The sequence below is a fragment of the Squalius cephalus genome, assembly GCF_949319135.1.
Source record: "Squalius cephalus genome assembly, chromosome: 19".
In the NCBI taxonomy this organism is placed as follows: Eukaryota; Metazoa; Chordata; class Actinopteri; order Cypriniformes; family Leuciscidae; genus Squalius; species Squalius cephalus.
Window position 1 is genome coordinate 2,483,794 of NC_137140.1, and position 19,836 is coordinate 2,503,629.

Consider the following 19,836-nt stretch of genomic DNA (forward strand, 5'->3'; position numbering starts at 1 on the left):
AGCTACATTAGGAACTTTTAAAATGGCTTAATAGAGCACTTTAAGGTTTGAGTCTCTAAACCAGCATGAAATGTCGATGGAGAGAGTGAATGAACAGCAAGCTCTTGCACTCTCATACCCACAACTGTGTGTGTGTGTGTGTTCAATAATGTGTGTGTGCAAATTCCCAAGTATGGGACTCACTTTTTTTGCTTTTAATTATCTTTCCAAAACAACTTTCCGTAGGCAAAAACTCTTATACATTGCGCCCCATTTATCCTCACAGCCTCGCCTGTGTTAAATATAATATGGATGGCCTCTAACCTGACTTATCTTTCTGTTTTCTTTTTATTTTCGTTAGTTTTAGTCATTTTTTTGCGTCTTTTTGCCAACAAATCCGAGTCCCTTGCCACTGGTCCGTTCATCAGCATCCGTGGTATCATGTTAGCAGAGAGGCTAATCCGATCGCTGGAGTCCCGCTGTGTTTCCCAGGTGGCGTCGAAGCGTCGCTCAGTCTTTACACCCCGCGTTCCCCTCGGAGTTTAATTGAACAGTTAATTAGGTTAGTCTCCATACATGGGATATCTGTGAATGAGCGCGCCGTTCCCGAGGAGGAAAACTGTGATTATTCTCCAAAGACGAACGGGGAGTAATTAAGTCTGAATGAGCCACCGATTCTTTCGGCTTGTGCGTCTCTGTTGTTGCAATTTATTTAGATTGCGTTTTGTTTTTTCGCCCTCTATTTGCTGTGGCTTTTTTCCGGCTCACACTTGTCAGACTTGATCTCGGTGTTCTTTCCTCTTTTTCCTGTGCCGGTTCCCATGGTTACCTGAAGGCCTGCTATGCTTTTGGTTTATTCATCTGATGTGTGTGTGTGTGTGTGTGTGTGTGTGTGTGTGTGCGCGCATCATGCAACCCCACCTCATGCTCTTGTGCAACTTCTCTCGTTTGACAAATACTGTTAAAAGCTATCATGCCTGAGTCACAGTATTTTACACTTTCACGGTTTAAGAAATACAGTTAAAATGCCTTTATTCTTTTCTGTCATTTGTTCAGATTGTAGTGCTCATAAACGTAATGACAATAATATTTACCTTCTCCCTCACTTCATACAGACCAGTAGCTCTGCCAACTAAAAATGCTGATTTGACATTTCTAAGAATAATTATTCATCAGGAATGCATTTGATTTGTTCATGATAGTTTTAAATAGTCTCTAATAATTCGATTTTTGTGAGTTTGTTGTTGTGTTGTCAAAAATATAAATTTTTCGATATGTATTGATACTGAATATCTAAGAATGGTTCCAATCCTCCTCCTTTGCAGTATCGATACACTGATATGCTTATTCTCGCTCCCTCTGAATTGACACACACACAGCGCATAATTTGACTTATTCCCGCAGGTTTCGCACGCTCACTACTGATCTATGTAAGTGCCGCTCTCATAAGCCGCCTCTCAAACAAGCTTGTAAGAACCAAAATTAGTCATTTTTTGTATCTTATTGCGCTTAAATGTGACCCTGGATCACAAAACCAGTCACACATACAAGACATGGCACAAAGTACACAACCCATCAAGATGAGTTCATTCATTACGGTCCATTAAGTTTTACTAATGAACATTTAATTCATATGTATGCACATATATACACGTATTCACACATACATACATACATACATACATACATACATACATACATACATACACATATACAAACATACACATATACATACATACATACACACACACACACACACACACACACATAATATATATATATATATATTAGGGCTGTCAAAAGATTAATCGCGATTAGTCGCATCCAAAATAAAAGTTTGTTTTTAATAATATATGTGTGTGTACTGTGTATAATTAAATTTGTATATATAAATACACACACATCCATATATATATTTAAGAAAAATGTGTTATTTATATATAAAAAAATTATATTTATATATAATATAAACTATATAAATAATATATATACAGTATATGTATGCAAATATTTCTTAAATATATACATGCATGTGTGTGTATTTATATATACAAAATAATTATACACAGTACACACACATATATTATGTAAACACAAACTTTTATTTTGGATGGGATTAATCGCGATTAATCTTTTGACAGCCCTTATATATATATATATATATATATATATATATATATATATATATATATATACATACATACATACATACATACATACATACATACACACACACACACACACACACACACACACACACACACACACACACACACACACACACACACACACACACACACACACACACACACACACACACACACACACACACACACACACACACACACACACACACACACACACACACACACACACACACACACACACACACGTATACACGCATATACGTGTGTGTGTATATATGTATGTATGTGTATGTATATATTTATATTATATTTATATAGTTACATTAACTAATGCATTATGAAGAAACATTGAACAATACTGTATTCATAACAACTAACATCAACCTAGATTCTGTAAATGCTGTAAAATATTAATGTTTATAGTTAGTTCATGATGCCCCATGTATCAATGAAGTGAATCCTATTTTAAAGTGTTACCATTTAATGAATCTTAATACATCATGAATGGTTTGAACAGGATTATAGTTTAATAGGAATGTACTGCCATGACAATATCATCCGCAGAATGCGTTCAGACAAAAATAGACAGCAGCAGAACGCATTCAACTTCCATTGTGTGATGCATCTGCAAGTGTGACAGAAATATTGCAATGGAAAATAATAAAGCCTGTTTAATAAAAAAAAAAAGAAAAGAAAAATCCATTAAGATTTAATTGGATGGATCGGTGCATTAGTATTTATTATTTTAAATATTAGATTTCATTGCATTTTAATTAAAGATCATGCAATGCATTTCTAATAAATCCTAATCTTGCACAAAGAGACTAAATGCATTAATTTAGGAAGTAAATGGGGTCGTTTTTGAGCAGATTTAACAGATTTACCACATGCCTGTGCGGATTGTTAACGTCCTGCCAGTTCAACTAGCGCGCACAATAAGACTTCAGTCCCTTTCCAATAACTGAAAATAGCCGTGCAAACGCTCAGGCGCTGGTCGCTCTCACTGAAAGCCTCTAAAAGCTTGAGTCCGAGCGGCTGTCGACAGCGTGTGCCAGGCTGTGCATTAGTGTCGTGTCACAAATAGAAGCCGCTTCCCACTGCTTCACTCCACCTGCGAACATTTAGTGCGTCTGTGTGAAACAGACCATCATGGGGTTGCCATGGGAACTGAAAAACAGGTACTGGTACTGCAGGGTTGGAGAAATGGGCGAATGGCACAGTGTAAAAAAATTATAAAACCATGTCATTTTTACAGAATAATTCTGTTAAAACAGTAAAAATGGCAACATATATACAAAAAATATTTTAAAAATCATCTTATAATTTACAGTGAAAACCGTAAACTGAGTGGCACTTCACATTTGATGTTTTTTTATTTATTTTAATGATCGTGTTTCTTAGGGTTTAATTAGGGTTTCTTGTTATCAGACGTGTACATTCGTTTTTTTTTTGTTACATCATATGTCTTTGAATGAAGGTTTATTGCATTATTTTGCTTCATTTGTGTGTTATGATGTTGTTTTGTCCATCTGCTGTATATTAGTATTTACCACAGCTTGTGGAAAAGCAACTTGTGGTGAACTTTAAAGGAAACACGCTGACTTTTTGGGACTTTTGGGACATCTTGGATTGTGTGCCTCTCCATTCTTCCTCCAGACTCTGGGACCTTGGTTTCCAAATGAGATGCAAAATTTGCTCTCATCAGAAAAGAGGACTTTGGTCCACTGTGCTTTATTAAACCCAGAGTCAACGCAGCGTCTACCAGGACATTTCCAGAGCACTTCATGCCTCCTTCATTCTCCAGCAGGATTTGCACCGGCCCACACTGCCAAAATAACCAAAACCTGCTTCAATGACCATGGTATCACTGTGTAATTACTGTGTGATTTCATGTAATATTCTAATTTTCTGGGATTTTGATTGCGTGGGTTTCATAAGCTGTAAGCCATAATCATCAAAATTATAACAAATAAAGGCTTGAAATATCTCACTTTGCATGTAATGAGTCTATATAATATATTAGTTTCACCTGTTAAGTTGAATTCTTGAAATAAATCAACTTTTTGATGATATTCTAATTTTATGACCAGCACCTGTAGTTCCCAGTATGGATACGGTTAGAAGATGGCTGAATACGGTGAATAAGCTAAAGTCCCAAAAAGTCGGTGTGTTCCTTTAAATATAATAATTAGAATAATTCTGTTAAAACACAGTAAAAATGGCAACATATTTACATATTGTGTGTATGTGTATGCATGTATTTTGAAACAGTTTTTCCACGATATTTCTACTGTATTTTTTTTATCAAATAGCCTTGGTGAGATATCGTTCAAAAAAACATGAAAATCAAGGGAAAACCCAACAAATCATCATATAATTTACAGTGAAAGCTGTGAACTTTTCGTTTTATTAATCATGTTTCTTTTTTTATATTCATAAAATATATTAAAAAAAATTGTATGGCTAAATCCATCAGCCCTTTTCTGCTGAGATAGCAAAGTCACACGGCTACTAAAACCTGCATTACCTTTAACATATACTGACAATAACTGTAATAATGCAGGTTCTAATGAGAAAAATATATGATTAAAGTTCATCACAAGCTGTGGTAAATGCTAATATATAGAAGATGGACAAAACAACACAAAACACCATCATAACACTAAAATAATGCAATTAATCTTCATTCAAAAATATATGATGTAACAAAAAAAACCTAATTAAACCCTAAGAAACATGATTATTAAAATAAAATAAAAACATCAAATGTGAAGTGCCACACAGTTTACAGTTTTCATTGTAAATTATAAGATGATTTGTTGTTTTTACTATATTTTAAAAAAAAAATCTTGTTTTTGAAAGATGTCTCACCAAGGGTATTTGATAAAAAAAAAATACAGTAGAAATATCATGGAAAAATAAGTTTTAAAATAACCATTTTTAATTTGAATATGTCTTAAAGTGTAATTTATTCCTGTGATCAAAGCTGAATTTCCAGCATCATTACTCCAGTCTTCAGAGTCACATGATCCTTCAGAAATCACTCTAATATGATGATTTGATGCTCAAGAAACATTTATGATTATTTTCAGTGTCAAAGAACAGCATTTATTACTATTGTACCATTGCATGATATATCGGCCACCATGTTGGTATCGGCCAATATATGTTAATTTTTAATGTTTTTACTGTTACTTTTGTTCAGTTTAATGCATCTTTGCTGAATATAAGGTACATTTAACAGAGGTTTACTGCAAAATTACATAATGTAAGGTTAGATATATTAGTTTTTCCCTGTATAGAATAACAGGTTTTTACCGTAGCACTTTTACAGTCGTCTTTTAGTTTTTTTTTAACAGTGCACTTAAGCATACATTCATAAATGCTACTCCTCGTCCACAACTATAGCCTCAGTCAGGGCTATAAGAAGCCGCCAGGTAAAAGCGATTGCTCTCCATGACATTTCACAGAGGACACGATATCGTGGCACACGATGGATGTTTCTGTGCTGCACCCTAATTATTATTCCCATCACTTATTAAAGGAGGCAGATTTGCTGCACTGAGCAATGCTGGGATGCTTCCTTAATGCCTCATCCATATTTACAGGGCAGATACGGGAAGATGCGAACGCCAACTTCTCCAAAAGGTCTCTAATAGGTCCTTTCCTTGTGTTTTTCTCTCTCTCTCTCTCCTTCTCTTGTTCAGCTATAGACCTTTTGTATGGTGGAATATATTGCTTTGTGTGCCAAGACTACATATACGACAAAGACATGGAGCAGATTGCCAAAGAAGAACAAAGAAAAGCCTGGAAATTGCAAGGTTGGTGGTAGTTACACTCGGCCTGTGGCGTAAGAGGCCGTTAATTCGGAAAATTAATATTCGAAACTGTTGTGATGCGAGCCACGGGAGGGCAAGAGTGTGTGTTTGGATTGTGATGCTGATAAAGAGCTAATCTTTCATTATTTTCCAAAGCTTGCTATTGAATCGGCTCAAGTGTGACGCGTAGCGTAATCCTAGATTTGCGTTTGCTGTTGTTTGCAAGGCCTCAAAATAATAGCGTGCAAGTTTTTAGTTTTCAGGCTTGCTATGACGTCATCACTGTAAAGTTTTTTTCAAACTTTACATATTATTTTTTATGCGCAAACTTTATGAAATCCAAAAAGTCTGCATGCAAAATGATAATTCATGGTAACATGTTAAATCAAGCTAGCAACATGGTAATCACGTTATATATATATATATATATATATATATATATATATATATATATATATATATATATATATATATATATATATATAGTACCAGTCAAAAGTTTGGAAACATTACTATTTTTAATGCTTTTGAAAGAAGTCTCTTATGCTCATCAAGCCTGCAGTTAAAAAAAACAAAAACAAAAAAAAAAAACAGTAATATTATGAAATATTATTACAATTTAAAATAATGGTTCTCTTTTTTAATATATTTTAAAATGTAATTTATTTTTGTGATGCAAAGCTGAATTTTCATCAGCAAGTACTCCAGTCTTTGGTGTCTTATGATCCTTCAGAAATCATTCTAATATGATGATTTGATACTCAGTTATTATCAATGATGGAAACAGTTGTGCTGTTTAATATATTTTTGTGGAATACTTTTTTCAGGATTCATTGAGTAAAACGTTAACAGCATTTATTCATAAAAACAGCATTTATTCAAAATAAAAACATTTCTAACAATATAAATCGTTACCATCACCTTTTATCAATTTAACACATCCTTGTTGAATTAAAGTACTAATTTCTTTAAAAAAAAAAGAGTTATTGTTCCCAAACTTTTGAACGGTAGTGTATATTGTTACAAAAGATTTCTATTCTAAATAAATACAGTTCTTTTTAACTTTTTATTCATCAAATAATCCTGAAAAAAGTATCTCAGGTTATAAAAACAATATTAAGCAGCACAACTGTTTCCAACATTGATCATAAATCATCATATTAGAATGATTTCTGAAGGATCATAAGACAGCAAAGACTGGAGGACTTGCTGATGAAAATTCAGCTTTGCATCACAAAAATAAATAACATTTTAAAGTATATTAAAAAAGAGAACCATTATTTTAAATTGTAATAATATTTCATAATATTACTTTTTTTTTTTTTTTTTTTTTTTTTTTAACTGCAGGCTTGATGAGCATAAGAGACTTCTTTCAAAAACATTAAAAATAGTAATGTTTCCAAACTTTTGACTGGTACTGTATATATATATTAGGGCTGTGAAAAGATTAATCGCATCCAAAATAAAAGTTTGTGTTTACAAATAATATATGTGTTTGTACTTGGTATAATTATTTTGTATATATAAATACACACACATGCATGTATATATTTAAGAAATATTTGCATACATATACTGTATATAATTTATATTATATACAAGTATAATTTTTTATATATAAATAACAGTTTTTCTTAAATGTATACATGCATGTGTGTGTATTTATATATACAAATTTAATTATACACAGTACACACACATATATATTATTTAAACTTAAACGTTTATTTTGGATGCGATTTAATCTTTTCACAGCCCTAATATATATATACAGTACCAGTCAAAAGTTTGGAAACATTTAATCTTTTCACAGCCCTTATATATATATATATATATATATAGTAAAGTGTAATTTATTCCTGTGATCAAAGCTGAATTTTCAGCATCATTACTCCAGTCTTCAGTGTCACATGATCCTTCAGAAATCACTCTAATATGATGATTTGATGCTCAAGAAACATTTATGATTATTCATACATATGGAAACATTTGGCATTTGAAGAGTTCAGATGCAAAAGCCTCTAAGTACATTTAGGTTCAGTAATTTAAATTAAATGGCAATGCAAATGACCTATTAATTGTCATTTAAGTGAAATTACTGAACTTAAATATACGAGCTTGATAAAAATGATCATTCTAGAAGAAAATTTCAGATGGCACTTCATATAGACAGACAGATAGATAGATAGATAGATAGATAGATAGACAGACAGATAGATAGACAGATAGACAGACAGATAGATAGATAGATAGATAGATAGATAGATAGACAGACAGATAGATAGACAGATAGACAGACAGATAGATAGATAGATAGATAGATAGATAGATAGATAGATAGATAGATAGATAGATAGATAGATAGATAGATAGATAGATAGATAGATAGATAGATAGATAGATAGATAGATAGATAGATAGATAGATAAGCACTTAGAGGCTTTTGCATCTGAACTCTTCATATATTTTTCAGGATTCTTTGATGAATAGAAAGTTCAAAAGAACATCATGTATTTAAAATATCTTTAGTCACTTTAATGCAGTCTTGTGCATATTCAAAGCTTGATTTGTATGAAATATAATGTGCAAATTCCCTGAAACGTCAGGTATCGGAGAGAAGTATTCGATGTGGGAGCCGACGAAGCGAGAGCTGGAGTTGCTGCGACACAACCCCAAACGAAGAAAAATCACAGCGAACTGCACCATTGGTAAGAAGTTCATTTCCCACAGGCCACATCTCTGAAACCCAGCTCAATAACACCGCAGTTGATCAGGCCTCTGCCAACACTCATCTGGATGAAACCAGTGGGTTCAGATGATTTTCTAGTAGTCAAATGTCTAGAGACTGCAGTTTTGCACCGGAGCCAAGACCACTCTTTGTTTCTTGGCCATCAGTTGCGATGTTTTCCATCTATTTTTTTATTTTTTTTCTGTTTGCATGCCGTGGCGCAGAGAGAATAAAGCGGAGATGTGGACTCTGGCCATTAGAGAAATAACGTTTCCTCTCCCTTTTCTCATTTTCGCCTGTTTCCGCTCAGTCAGAGGGCCTGGCAGTGGCGTAATAGTGTTAAATATCTGCACCACAGGCCCAGCGTAGGCGCTAAACGCTAGCCTCTCTCACACCCAGAGTAACGCACTAATGCGATTAGCCATATGAGAGCCGGAGCTCCCATTGATCATTTAGGACATAATATGGGCCGTGTATGATGAATTCAGATGGATATTGTGTGAGATGGCTGTTGGTTTACAGACTGTAGGCGTCCGATGACACAACGAATCACGACACGACAGCTTTCGGCTCTGCGTGTTCATTAAAGACGATGCTAGACTTCAGCAACGGTAAAATTAAGAAAATTTACATCAATTAGTGTTGGAAGCCAGTTCTCATTCAGAACCAATTGCTTTTTTTTTAAATACAAAAACACCGTAAATGATGTTAAATATAACGCACAGGACTGTTGTTGTTTGATTCCCAAACAAGTGACTCTTTTGAGTTCCTTATAGTGAGTTGAAAACGTACTTGGAGATCAGCTGATTCCTGAACGCATGACTCTTTTGAGCTGGTTCTTTATAGTGAATCAAAAACAAAACACAAACCAGAGTTGTCCAGTTCTCAAGCAAATGAGAATCAGCGTCAAAAGCAAATTTTTGAATCGGTGTTTTACACATGAGGCAAATGATTCCCAACTCTTTTCTGTAGGTTTAGTAAATCAAACATGCATAGCTTACAAAACTTACTTTGTTTTGTTGTGCTGTGAAACTTAAATCACAATTATCACTTCTTTTGTTTAATTTTTTTATTAATTTTTTTATTTACTAAATAATTTATGCTATCCATCTATTATCTGAAATCCTCTCAAATATTCCTCAAAAGTACAGAAGAATCATTAAACGAACCGGAGTCGGTACCAGCATCATTAAGTTGCTTAACATGAGCTGTTTTTATGCATTGCTATCGTGTTTCAGGCGATGCACACACAGTTTGTTTCCGCTGTATATGTCATGCATGTAGTTTCGGTGTCCGGCGCCGGAATGACAGAAGCGGAGGCGTTGTCAGCAGTGATGTGCCGTGTGTTGATCAGGCGTACGTATGATGTTCAATCACTCGTGTGCATTAATAATATATTAGTACTTGAAAGTGCCACAGGAGACGCCGGATAACACCCCCTCTCTCTCTCTCTCTCTCTCTCTCTCTCTCTCTCTCTCTCTCTCTCTCTCTCTCTCTCTCTCTCTCTCTCTCTCTCTCTCTCTCTCTCTCTCTCTCTCTCTCTCTCTCTCTCTCTCTCTCTCTCTCTCTCTCTCTCTCTCTCTCTCTCTCTCATATATATATATATTGTTCTTTGCTATTTTCGGCCGAATAGTTTGGGTTGCCGATCATTCGGTGCGTCCCTAGTTCTCTCACTAGCCGCGTTTCCACTGTCGGGCCAGGGCTTTAAACGGGCCGTGCCGGGCTAATAGCCTCGGGCCAATAGCACCGGGCCTGCGTTTCCACTGTCGGGCCAGAAGCTCCACAGCGCTTCACTAAAACACGCCCGTAACACGCCTCTCTGGAACAACGTCACACTAACCCATCCTTTCACCAACAAATGGAAGTTTTATCAGAAAACTAATCAGAAATCACTGGAAACAGCGTTGAAAACATTTTTTTTTTTTTTGTTTACTTGAATATTAAAAACCCAAGCATCAATGTTTTACCACAGATTTACAATAAAACGTGATACATTGATAATAATGAATTAATTTATGTCAAAATTGCACATTAGTCACTCAGAAATAAATTACCGTTAGGTCTATTTCACAAAAGAAAGAGGACACACTTACTTCTTCAGTCGCGTCTGTTTCTTTATCATATTTACATCACATTTAGAAAAAAATAATTTCTACAACTTTATGCCACGACCTGAGGAGCTTTAGCAATCTCTCGACTCCCATACAGATATTTCAGTCAGAGAAACAGAGGAAGCTCCTGAAAAAAAAGTTACTTTATTTTATGATAGTCCGGTTTAAAGAGACGAGACGTAGGCTATGACAGATACAATAAAAACATGACTGTCATAGCCTTTAAGATTGGTCTGATTTCTTCAAGCCTTCGCTATGTTTTTTTTACTATGCGTATCTTCAAGCGTTTACTATGGTAACGGTTAGCGCACATAGTCTTTTGCATCACAAACAGAAGGCATTCAAACATGAACGCGAGTTAAATTATTTTATTTTTAAGTCTTTAATGCTGACAGAATCATCCGGCGCTGGTAAACTCCTCCTCTGTTGGTAACCACTCCTCTAGCCCGAGCTGGCCCGCTTTGGCCCAAGGTATTCGATGGGCCAGAAATCCTGGCCGTTGGCCTCGAGTAAGCCCCGATCCAGCCCCGGAAGTGACAGTGGAAACGCGGCTACTGTTGGCCTTTCTGCAGGGCTGTTGGTCCCGTCTGCCTCTCCTCATCCTCAGTTTAACTGGACTCTGAGAAGCGTGAGGAGCAGATGTCTGAGCGCTGTGGGTTTGGATCAGGGCCAGTGAAGGCGTTTAGCCGCCCTGTGTGAGCGCGTGTCTGTCTGCTGGTCTGGAAGCTCACGGGCCGGTGACCCGTCGAACTGTACGAGCGCCCGTCGTCAGCACAGCAGGGAACACACTCGATCGGACAGAGGAGAGAGCCTGCTGAGCTTTAACTTCTGGGGTTATACACTTCAGATTCAGGCGAGGCCATTAACGTTGTGAAAATGGAGCGTTTGCTCAATTTGAACCATTTGCACTAGTCAAGTCACGTTCATTTATACAGCGCTTTTAACATTATAGACCGTTTCAAAGCAGCTTTACAGAGATAATAGGAAATTACAGTAACAGAGATTGTTCTGTCTATCTCTCTATCTATCTATCTATCTCTCTTTCTCTCTCTCTCTCTCTCTGTCTATCTATCTATCTATCTATCTCTCTGTCTGTCTGTCTGTCTGTCTGTCTATCTGTTTATCTGTCTATCTATCTATCTATCTATCTATCTCTCCATCTATGTCTGTCTGTCTGTCTGTCTGTTTATCTCTCTCTATCTCTCTCTTTCTATCTATCTATCTATCTATCTATCTATCTATCTATCTCTCTCTGTCTATCTATCTCTCTGTCTGTCTGTCTGTCTCTCTATCTATCTATCTCTCTATCTATCTCTCTGTCTGTCTGTCTATCTGTTTATCTGTCTATCTATCTATCTATCTATCTATCTCTCCATCTATCTATCTGTCTATCTATCTATCTCTCCATCTATGTCTGTCTGTCTGTCTGTTTATCTCTCTCTATCTCTCTCTATCTCTCTCTTTCTATCTATCTATCTGTCTGTCTGTCTGTCTGTCTGTCTGTCTGTCTATCTATCTGTCTCTATCTATCTCTCTTTCTCTCTATCTATCTATCTATCTATCTATCTATCTATCTATCTATCTATCTATCTATCTATCTCTCTGTCTGTCTCTGTCTATCTCTCTCTGTCTATCTATCTCTATCTATCTCTATCTATCTCTGTCTGTGTCTATCTATCTATCTATCTATCTATCTATCTATCTATCTATCTATCTATCTATCTATCTCTCTGTCTGTCTCTGTCTATCTCTCTCTGTCTATCTATCTCTATCTATCTCTGTCTGTGTCTATCTATCTATCTGTCTGTTTATAGATAGAAACTCTGGGTAACACTTTGTTACAGTGTCCTTGTTACATATGTTACATGTTCTTACCATAGTAATAACAGTAAATTATGCATAATTACATGCAACTAACCCTCAACCAAACCCTAACCCTATAGTAAGAACATGTAGTTCATTAATATTACTCAGTACTTAAATATATAATTACACTGTAACAATGACACCTTAAAATAAAGTGCAACCAAACTCTGTTTGTCAAACCGCTATTATTGTGTCCCTTCGACCACATTCTCTAAACACTGAGAACAACAGCACAACCAGAGAAGTCAGATTCTCAAGCTAATCACTCTTTTGAGCCGGTTCTTTGTAGTGAATCAAAAACAACCAGAGTAGATTGATTCCCAAACAAGTGACTCTTTTGAGTTCCTTATATGGAGTTGAAAACTTACTGGGAGATCAGCTGATTCCTGAACGCATCACTCTTTTGAGCTGGACCTTTTTTAGTGAATTAAACACAAAGTGGGAACCGTATAGAAGGATTCCCAAACAAGTGACTCTTTTGAGCTCTGAGCTGATTCTTTGTAGCAAATCAAAGACATAAAGCATCACCAGAGGAGTCTAGTTCTTGAGCAAATGACTCTTTTGAACTAGTTCTTTTTAGTGAATACACATTCTCTAAAGACTGAGAATGACTTTTCTCCATTTGCTTTTGTTACATAACAATTGAATGCCCTTTTATATCTTTTTTTTTTTTTTTTTTTTTTTTTTATTATTCTTTTATATATGCATGTTACCTAAATTGGTTACCGGTACTAACCTCCAGGTGAGTGCACATTTTTTAAATAGTATTTTTGAATGCATTTTACTCATTTTACTAATTATTTTTTAATAAAATTGACAAACAGGAAATGGAAAGTTAATTAACTTAAATTATTATTATTAATATTTTATGAATAATATGCATTTTATGGTGATAAATGTAAATAAAACTAAGTAAATTTAATAAAATAATAAATTACTAATACAAAATGGTCATAACAGAAAATAATGCAAAGTAAATGAATAAAATGTTGATGTTATTGGTTATATTTATTATTTCTAACTAATAAAAATGGAGTAAACGATGCATAACAATAATAATTAAAAAAAATAGTAATGTTAGCAACACTTACATTTCTTATTCACTTACTTTATATCTACTCTCACAAAAAAGTAACTATCATAAAGTATTAATAATAAAATAAAAATGTATGTTATAAATGAAAAACTTATCTCAAAACCACTGCTGGTGATGAATCTTTTATTGTGTGTTTGATGACTCGACTGAAATTACTCGATGTCCATCCTTATTTTTAATGCTCTCTGTACTTTCTGTCTTCTCTTTCAGGATTGAGGGGTTTAATAAACCTTGGGAACACATGCTTCATGAACTGCATCGTTCAGGCTCTCACACACACTCCGCTGCTGAGGGATTTCTTCCTGTCCGACAGACACAAGTGTGAGATGCAGTCCAACTCTTGCCTAGTGTGTGAAATGTCTCAGCTCTTTCAGGAGGTGAGAGCTCTACACACACACACACAACCACACACACTCATATACCCACACATATACACTCACTCACAAACAAACACTTACACACACACACACTCTCATATACCCCCCTCCCCACACACACATATACTCCCCCCCCCCCCACACACACACAAACTTACACACACACACACTGAAACACATACATATACTAACTCACAGACACACACACACACACACACACACACACACACACACACACACACACACTAACTCACAGACGCACACACTCAGGCACACACTCAGACACTCACACTCAGACACTCACACTCAGACACACACACACTCAGACACACACACTCAGACACACACTCAGACACTCACACTCAGACACTCACACTCAGACACACACACTCAGACACACACACTCAGAAACACACTCATAGACACACTCATAGACACACTCAGACACACACACACACTCAGACACACACACACTCAGACACACACACTCATAGACACACACTCAGACACACACACACTCATAGACACACACACACTCATAGACACACACACTCATAGACACACACACTCATAGACACACACACTCATAGACACACACACTCATAGACACACACACTCATAGACACACACACTCATAGACACACACACTCATAGACACAACACAGCCAGAGTAATCAGATTATCAATACTCTTGAGCTGGTTCAGTGTCACATGATCCTTCAGAAATCATTCTAATATGATGATTTGAAACAAACATTTATTATTATTATCAGTGTTGAAAACTGCTGTGCTGCTTCATATATTTTTGAAAACTGTGGCCCCGCCCATGACACAAATTTCACAGCTAAAGCAAAATCCTGACACGAGAGCAAAAAATTGCATCGAGAGCAAAGAAAAGCGTTTTGAGAGAAACTTTTTTTAGAGAAAATATTTTCACACGGATAGCAAAAAATATATATTTGAGAGTTTTTGTCAAAGTATTTTGAGAGAGATTTTTTTTTCTCAGAAATAATTTTTAAAATATGAATTTTTTTATTTTTTATGTTCTATGAGAAAATACTTTCTCTCAAAACTTTTTTTTAGTCTCAGATATGATTATTTTTTGCTATTGGTATGAAAACTTTTTCTCTCAAATATTATTTTTTCTCTCATGAAATGCTTTTTTGCTATCAGTGTGATAACTTTTTTTCTCAAACTTTTTTTTTTCTCTCAGATCATTTATTTACTCGCATGTAATAAAGACACAAATCTATCTCCATACAGTAAACACTGCTCCATCTGAACACCAGAGGGCGTCTCTCTCACACACACACACACACACACACACACGCCACAGAAGTACGATAACACACATCATTCCAGGAAACCCCTATCGGTCATCACACTCTCTGCATCTGAATAAACAGAAGATTGAGACACTTTGACAGAATAAGGCAGTCGTGTGTTTAATCCGTGTCAGAAGCTCATCATCTCACAGAAGAGCTCAGCTGTCCTCATGAAGTGAGTTTGGAGGAAAAGCGTGTTATTAAATGTTGTCTTTTGTTGGACAAGAGGTTCATAAATGCGTCTCATGTCTGGAAAGTGTGCTTTTTCAAATGCATGTTATAAGCGACTCAAACTCACAGAGCTTTCAGAGTGAGCCGCGTTTCCTGAGCTGTACGGCACTGACAAGCTGCACATTACAATCACAGACTTTACCATTTCATAATCGTGATAAGCCAAATCGGTTTAAGGGCGATTTCATGTAAATTGCGGTTAATCGTGCAGCCCTATTGATCATCAAATCCTCATATTAGAATGACTTCTGAACGGTCATGTGACACTGAAGACTGGAGTACTGATGCTGAAAATTCAGCTTTGATCACAGGAATAAATCACACTTCACATAGAATACATTTACTTTCAATTGCAATAATATATTGCATTTTTTTACTGTATTTTGATAATATAAATGCACATGTAGTGTGTCGCTCACGTCTCTGTCGTTCTCTGTGTCAGTTTTACTCGGGTCATCGCTCTCCTCACATTCCCTTCCGGCTGCTTCACCTGGTCTGGACCCACGCTCGACACCTGGCCGGATACGAGCAGCAAGACGCTCACGAGTTCCTGATCGCTGCGCTCGACGTGCTGCACAGACACTGCAAAGGTACCGCAGCCAATCACACGCATTACACACGCAAAGACCCGCCCCCTTTAGTTGCGCTTGCTAAGTCCGGCCAGCCACGCTCCTCTCAAACCTTTAATATATTAAATAAAACATGCATTTAATCTCGCTTTATTGACCAATGTACTTGCTTCTGACCTTCAATGATTCAATGAAACCATAAGCAAAAATGACTGAAAATTTCATATCACGATTATAGTGACCAAAATTATCACGATTATCAATATTATCACAGTTTTGTTAAAAAAAGATGAAAATGTTCAAAAACAACTGATACGCACGCTAAAAACATTTCAAGTTTTATATTTGGAAATCAACAAACAACAGATAAAATTAGCAGCTCTATGCACTTTTTTTTTTTTTAAGCATACACATTAAATGATATGACCGTAGTCAATAGCAACGCATTATAACACCGTGCACATCTCTTCTATCACCGCGAACACGCTCTCTCGTTTCATTAAAATATTATATTATTATATGTATTATATATGCTATTATAAATGAGGTTTTAGTGGATAATTTAGCATCAAATGTTATTATAGTTTAAAAAAATATAGTTTGAAACCAATAAAGGTAAAATGTTCCATTGATAAAAAATAAATAAATGTATTTACATTTAAAATAAATGTCTTTTCATTTTATAGCATATGTATAGCGCAGCTTTTTCATGAGGCAACAACATTTGATACGACAGAACCAGAAAGACCAGTAATAATCGTAATCTTTCATTGGCCAAAAGTATTACAGGGCTAATATGAAAGGCTTCGATATAGAGCGGCTTATAGGAGAATAGATATTGATGCGTAGTGTATCATATCTCTGCAACAGTTTATTGAGCCTTTTCTTTTAACAGTTGTACGTTTCAGTGACTCTCAGTTCAGTGCGCTCTACTCCAGTGTGATCTGACACCCGGGAGAAACGCTCAGAAATAAACTCCAGCGTGATAAAGTGCTTGTATGAAAAACCATTGACCTTTTTCTACAAATGAAGTATAATAATGGGAGCATCGAGTTTCCTCGTGTTACTGCCGTAACCGAACGCTGAATGTATGGAGATGAGTTTCTATTAAAAGTTTTTAAATATTTAAAAATATTTATTTTTTATATATTTTTAATATTTTTTTATTTTTTAATATTTTTAATGTTTTTAAATATAAATATAAAAGACTTAAATATTCATTTGTACCTCACATTAAGCTATCGAATGGCTTCAGAAGTCTTGGAATATAGTGCACGAAAACTTTATGGTGTTTTACAATATTTTTGATATCTTTAGTGAGGCTTAAAGGAGAACTCCGGTCAATTTTAACATTGAGCTCATTTTTTTGTACATTTGGAGTGCTGTCAGTACAGAGAACAACGACAAAAATCGGTGTTGCCTACACCGTGTTATCCTCTTTTTGAAATTTGCACCCTGTTGACTTCAATGGGGCAAGTTTTAAACCTGCTTTTAGCCTCTTAACATCCTTGATGTGTCATTACAAGTGCACAGGTCATGTGAGTGATTCCTTCAGAGTGAACACGGGTGAATCTGACTGCAGTAGATGTGAAAGATATGTATAAAAATGATGTTATTTCAGCCAGCGCACATACCTGTATTTACTTCCTGTTTTCGGTCAAAGTCCTCAGTAATCGATTGCCGAGTTCATGCGCGTGATCATAGGTACTAAACCAATGCGCGTGAACTCGACAATCGATTACTATGGACTTTGACCGAAAACAGGAAGTAAATACAGGTATGTGCGCTGGATGAATAAACATAATTTTTATTCATGTCTTTCACATCTACTGCAGTCAGATTGACCCTCATACAAAAAAACAGCGTTGCATGCTGTGACTGCGTCAGACTGAAGCTGCCAGGACAGGGTTTACAAAAGGTTTTCAAAATCGCGATAATCGAACACGGTTTTCATGATCATTAAATTTTAAACGATAATACTAACCGTCAGGACATTTTATCGTGGTTTATCGTGTTTTTTTTTTGTTTTTTTTTATTGGTAAAGTAAGTGTTAAACTTTCTTCTCCTGCATCCTATTCTTCCGTTATCCAGAATATCAGCAGCTGAAAGGTTTGTTTCCTTCAGCCTGAGGCTTTTGGTGTGAAAGGTTGCATTTGCCCAAAAATATTACTTTGTTATAAAAAAACAAGACCAGCCATGGTGAAAAAAAAGTAACGTAACGCATTACTTTTCTAAAAAAGTAACTAAGTAACACAATTGACTCTTCACAAAGTCCCGCCCCCTTTAGTTACTGTTGCTATGTCTGACAAGCCACGCCTCTCTCACACACACTGTTCTCACGCAGTGAAACACACATCTCGGAGCAGAGAGGACACTGACAACACACTGACACACAGGACAGACCAGCTTACTTTTGATATTAAACAGTCCCAACTTTCAAAGTTGGTCATTTTTTAAAGAAAATTAAACCATAAATACCGTTTTGTGTCTCTTTAATGTGTCTGACAGATCGATGAGTTAAAGCGGCTCGTGAACCGATCATCTCTTCCTTCTAGTTCATTTATAGCATCAGATAACCATGAATGAACATCAGAAGGAATGTTGTTTTAACCGCGGAAAGACGTCAGTACACTCCGTCTTTCAAGTTCAAATCCACCGACGTTAATCTAATAACTCTCCTGACTGATTTGTCGGACAAAAATGGCGGATTATGATTGGTCAGATCGCCTGTCAATCAAACTCCCTGCGAAGGTTGAATTGAATGAAACGCAGCATTAGCTTGCTAATTATATCAGTTCCACCTGGCTGCTTTTCAGATGAAATGTGTGGTTTAGAGCAGGAAAGAGGATGAAGTAACGCTGCATGATGTGTGTTAATGGTGACAGTGTATTTTAGGACTAATCTGCTGTCGGAAAGCAAGACGAGCCGGAACAGAATGCATTTCAGGCGGGTAAAGATGTACATTAAAGATGACGTTATCTGCTATTGGCTGGACAAACAAAAAGCCCGCCTCAAAATCACGCTATTGGTGGAGCCGCTGTTGCTGTGTCCAATTAAAACAAGGTTAAGATAGAGAAAGTATTTTAACATCAAGAAAATTACACACATTTACCTTTAAGAAGGGTTGCACGATTTGGCGGGAAAACATTTTTAAAAACCTTTTTTTTTTCTCTCTTTCTGATAAAAATTGCTATTGTGATTTAAAAATGCAATTTTAAGTTTAAAGTTTGTTAGGCTGCAAAATTTGGCCACATTTAGTGATTTATGTATTAAAATAATAATAATAGATACTATTATCTTTATTATGGTTATTATTATTATTATTACTAAATAAAAGTATGAAACAAGATTTATTAAACACTAATGTTTAAAAATACTGTAAAATAAAAAATGGTGTTTAAGAAGATAAAAATGTAATAATTTTAATAATGATTGTTTTAGTTTTATTTATAAGTGCAACTGTAAGATTACTATAGTAATAAGTTTTCTAAAGAAAATGTAAAACCATCAAGCTTTTATTTAGCCGTTCTGAAACATGCAACACGTGTTTATTGTATGAAATCACAGAGTTTCCGGTGTGATGATCGGT

At 35.6% G+C, this 19,836-nt stretch overlaps 1 protein-coding gene across 4 annotated transcripts in view; it reads left to right on the forward strand.

Annotated features, from left to right (window-relative positions):
- Nucleotides 1–19,836, forward strand: part of usp22 (ubiquitin specific peptidase 22) — a 56,968-nt gene that overhangs the window by 26,563 nt on the left and 10,569 nt on the right. For all 4 annotated transcript variants that reach the window (XM_079852000.1, XM_079852002.1, XM_079852001.1 and 1 more), the window contains 4 exons: nt 5,834–5,947; nt 8,551–8,652; nt 13,956–14,122; nt 16,121–16,268. In XM_079852000.1, coding sequence (XP_079708126.1) covers nt 5,834–5,947; nt 8,551–8,652; nt 13,956–14,122; nt 16,121–16,268 — 531 coding nt within the window. The remainder of the gene's footprint in view (nt 1–5,833; nt 5,948–8,550; nt 8,653–13,955; nt 14,123–16,120; nt 16,269–19,836) is intronic.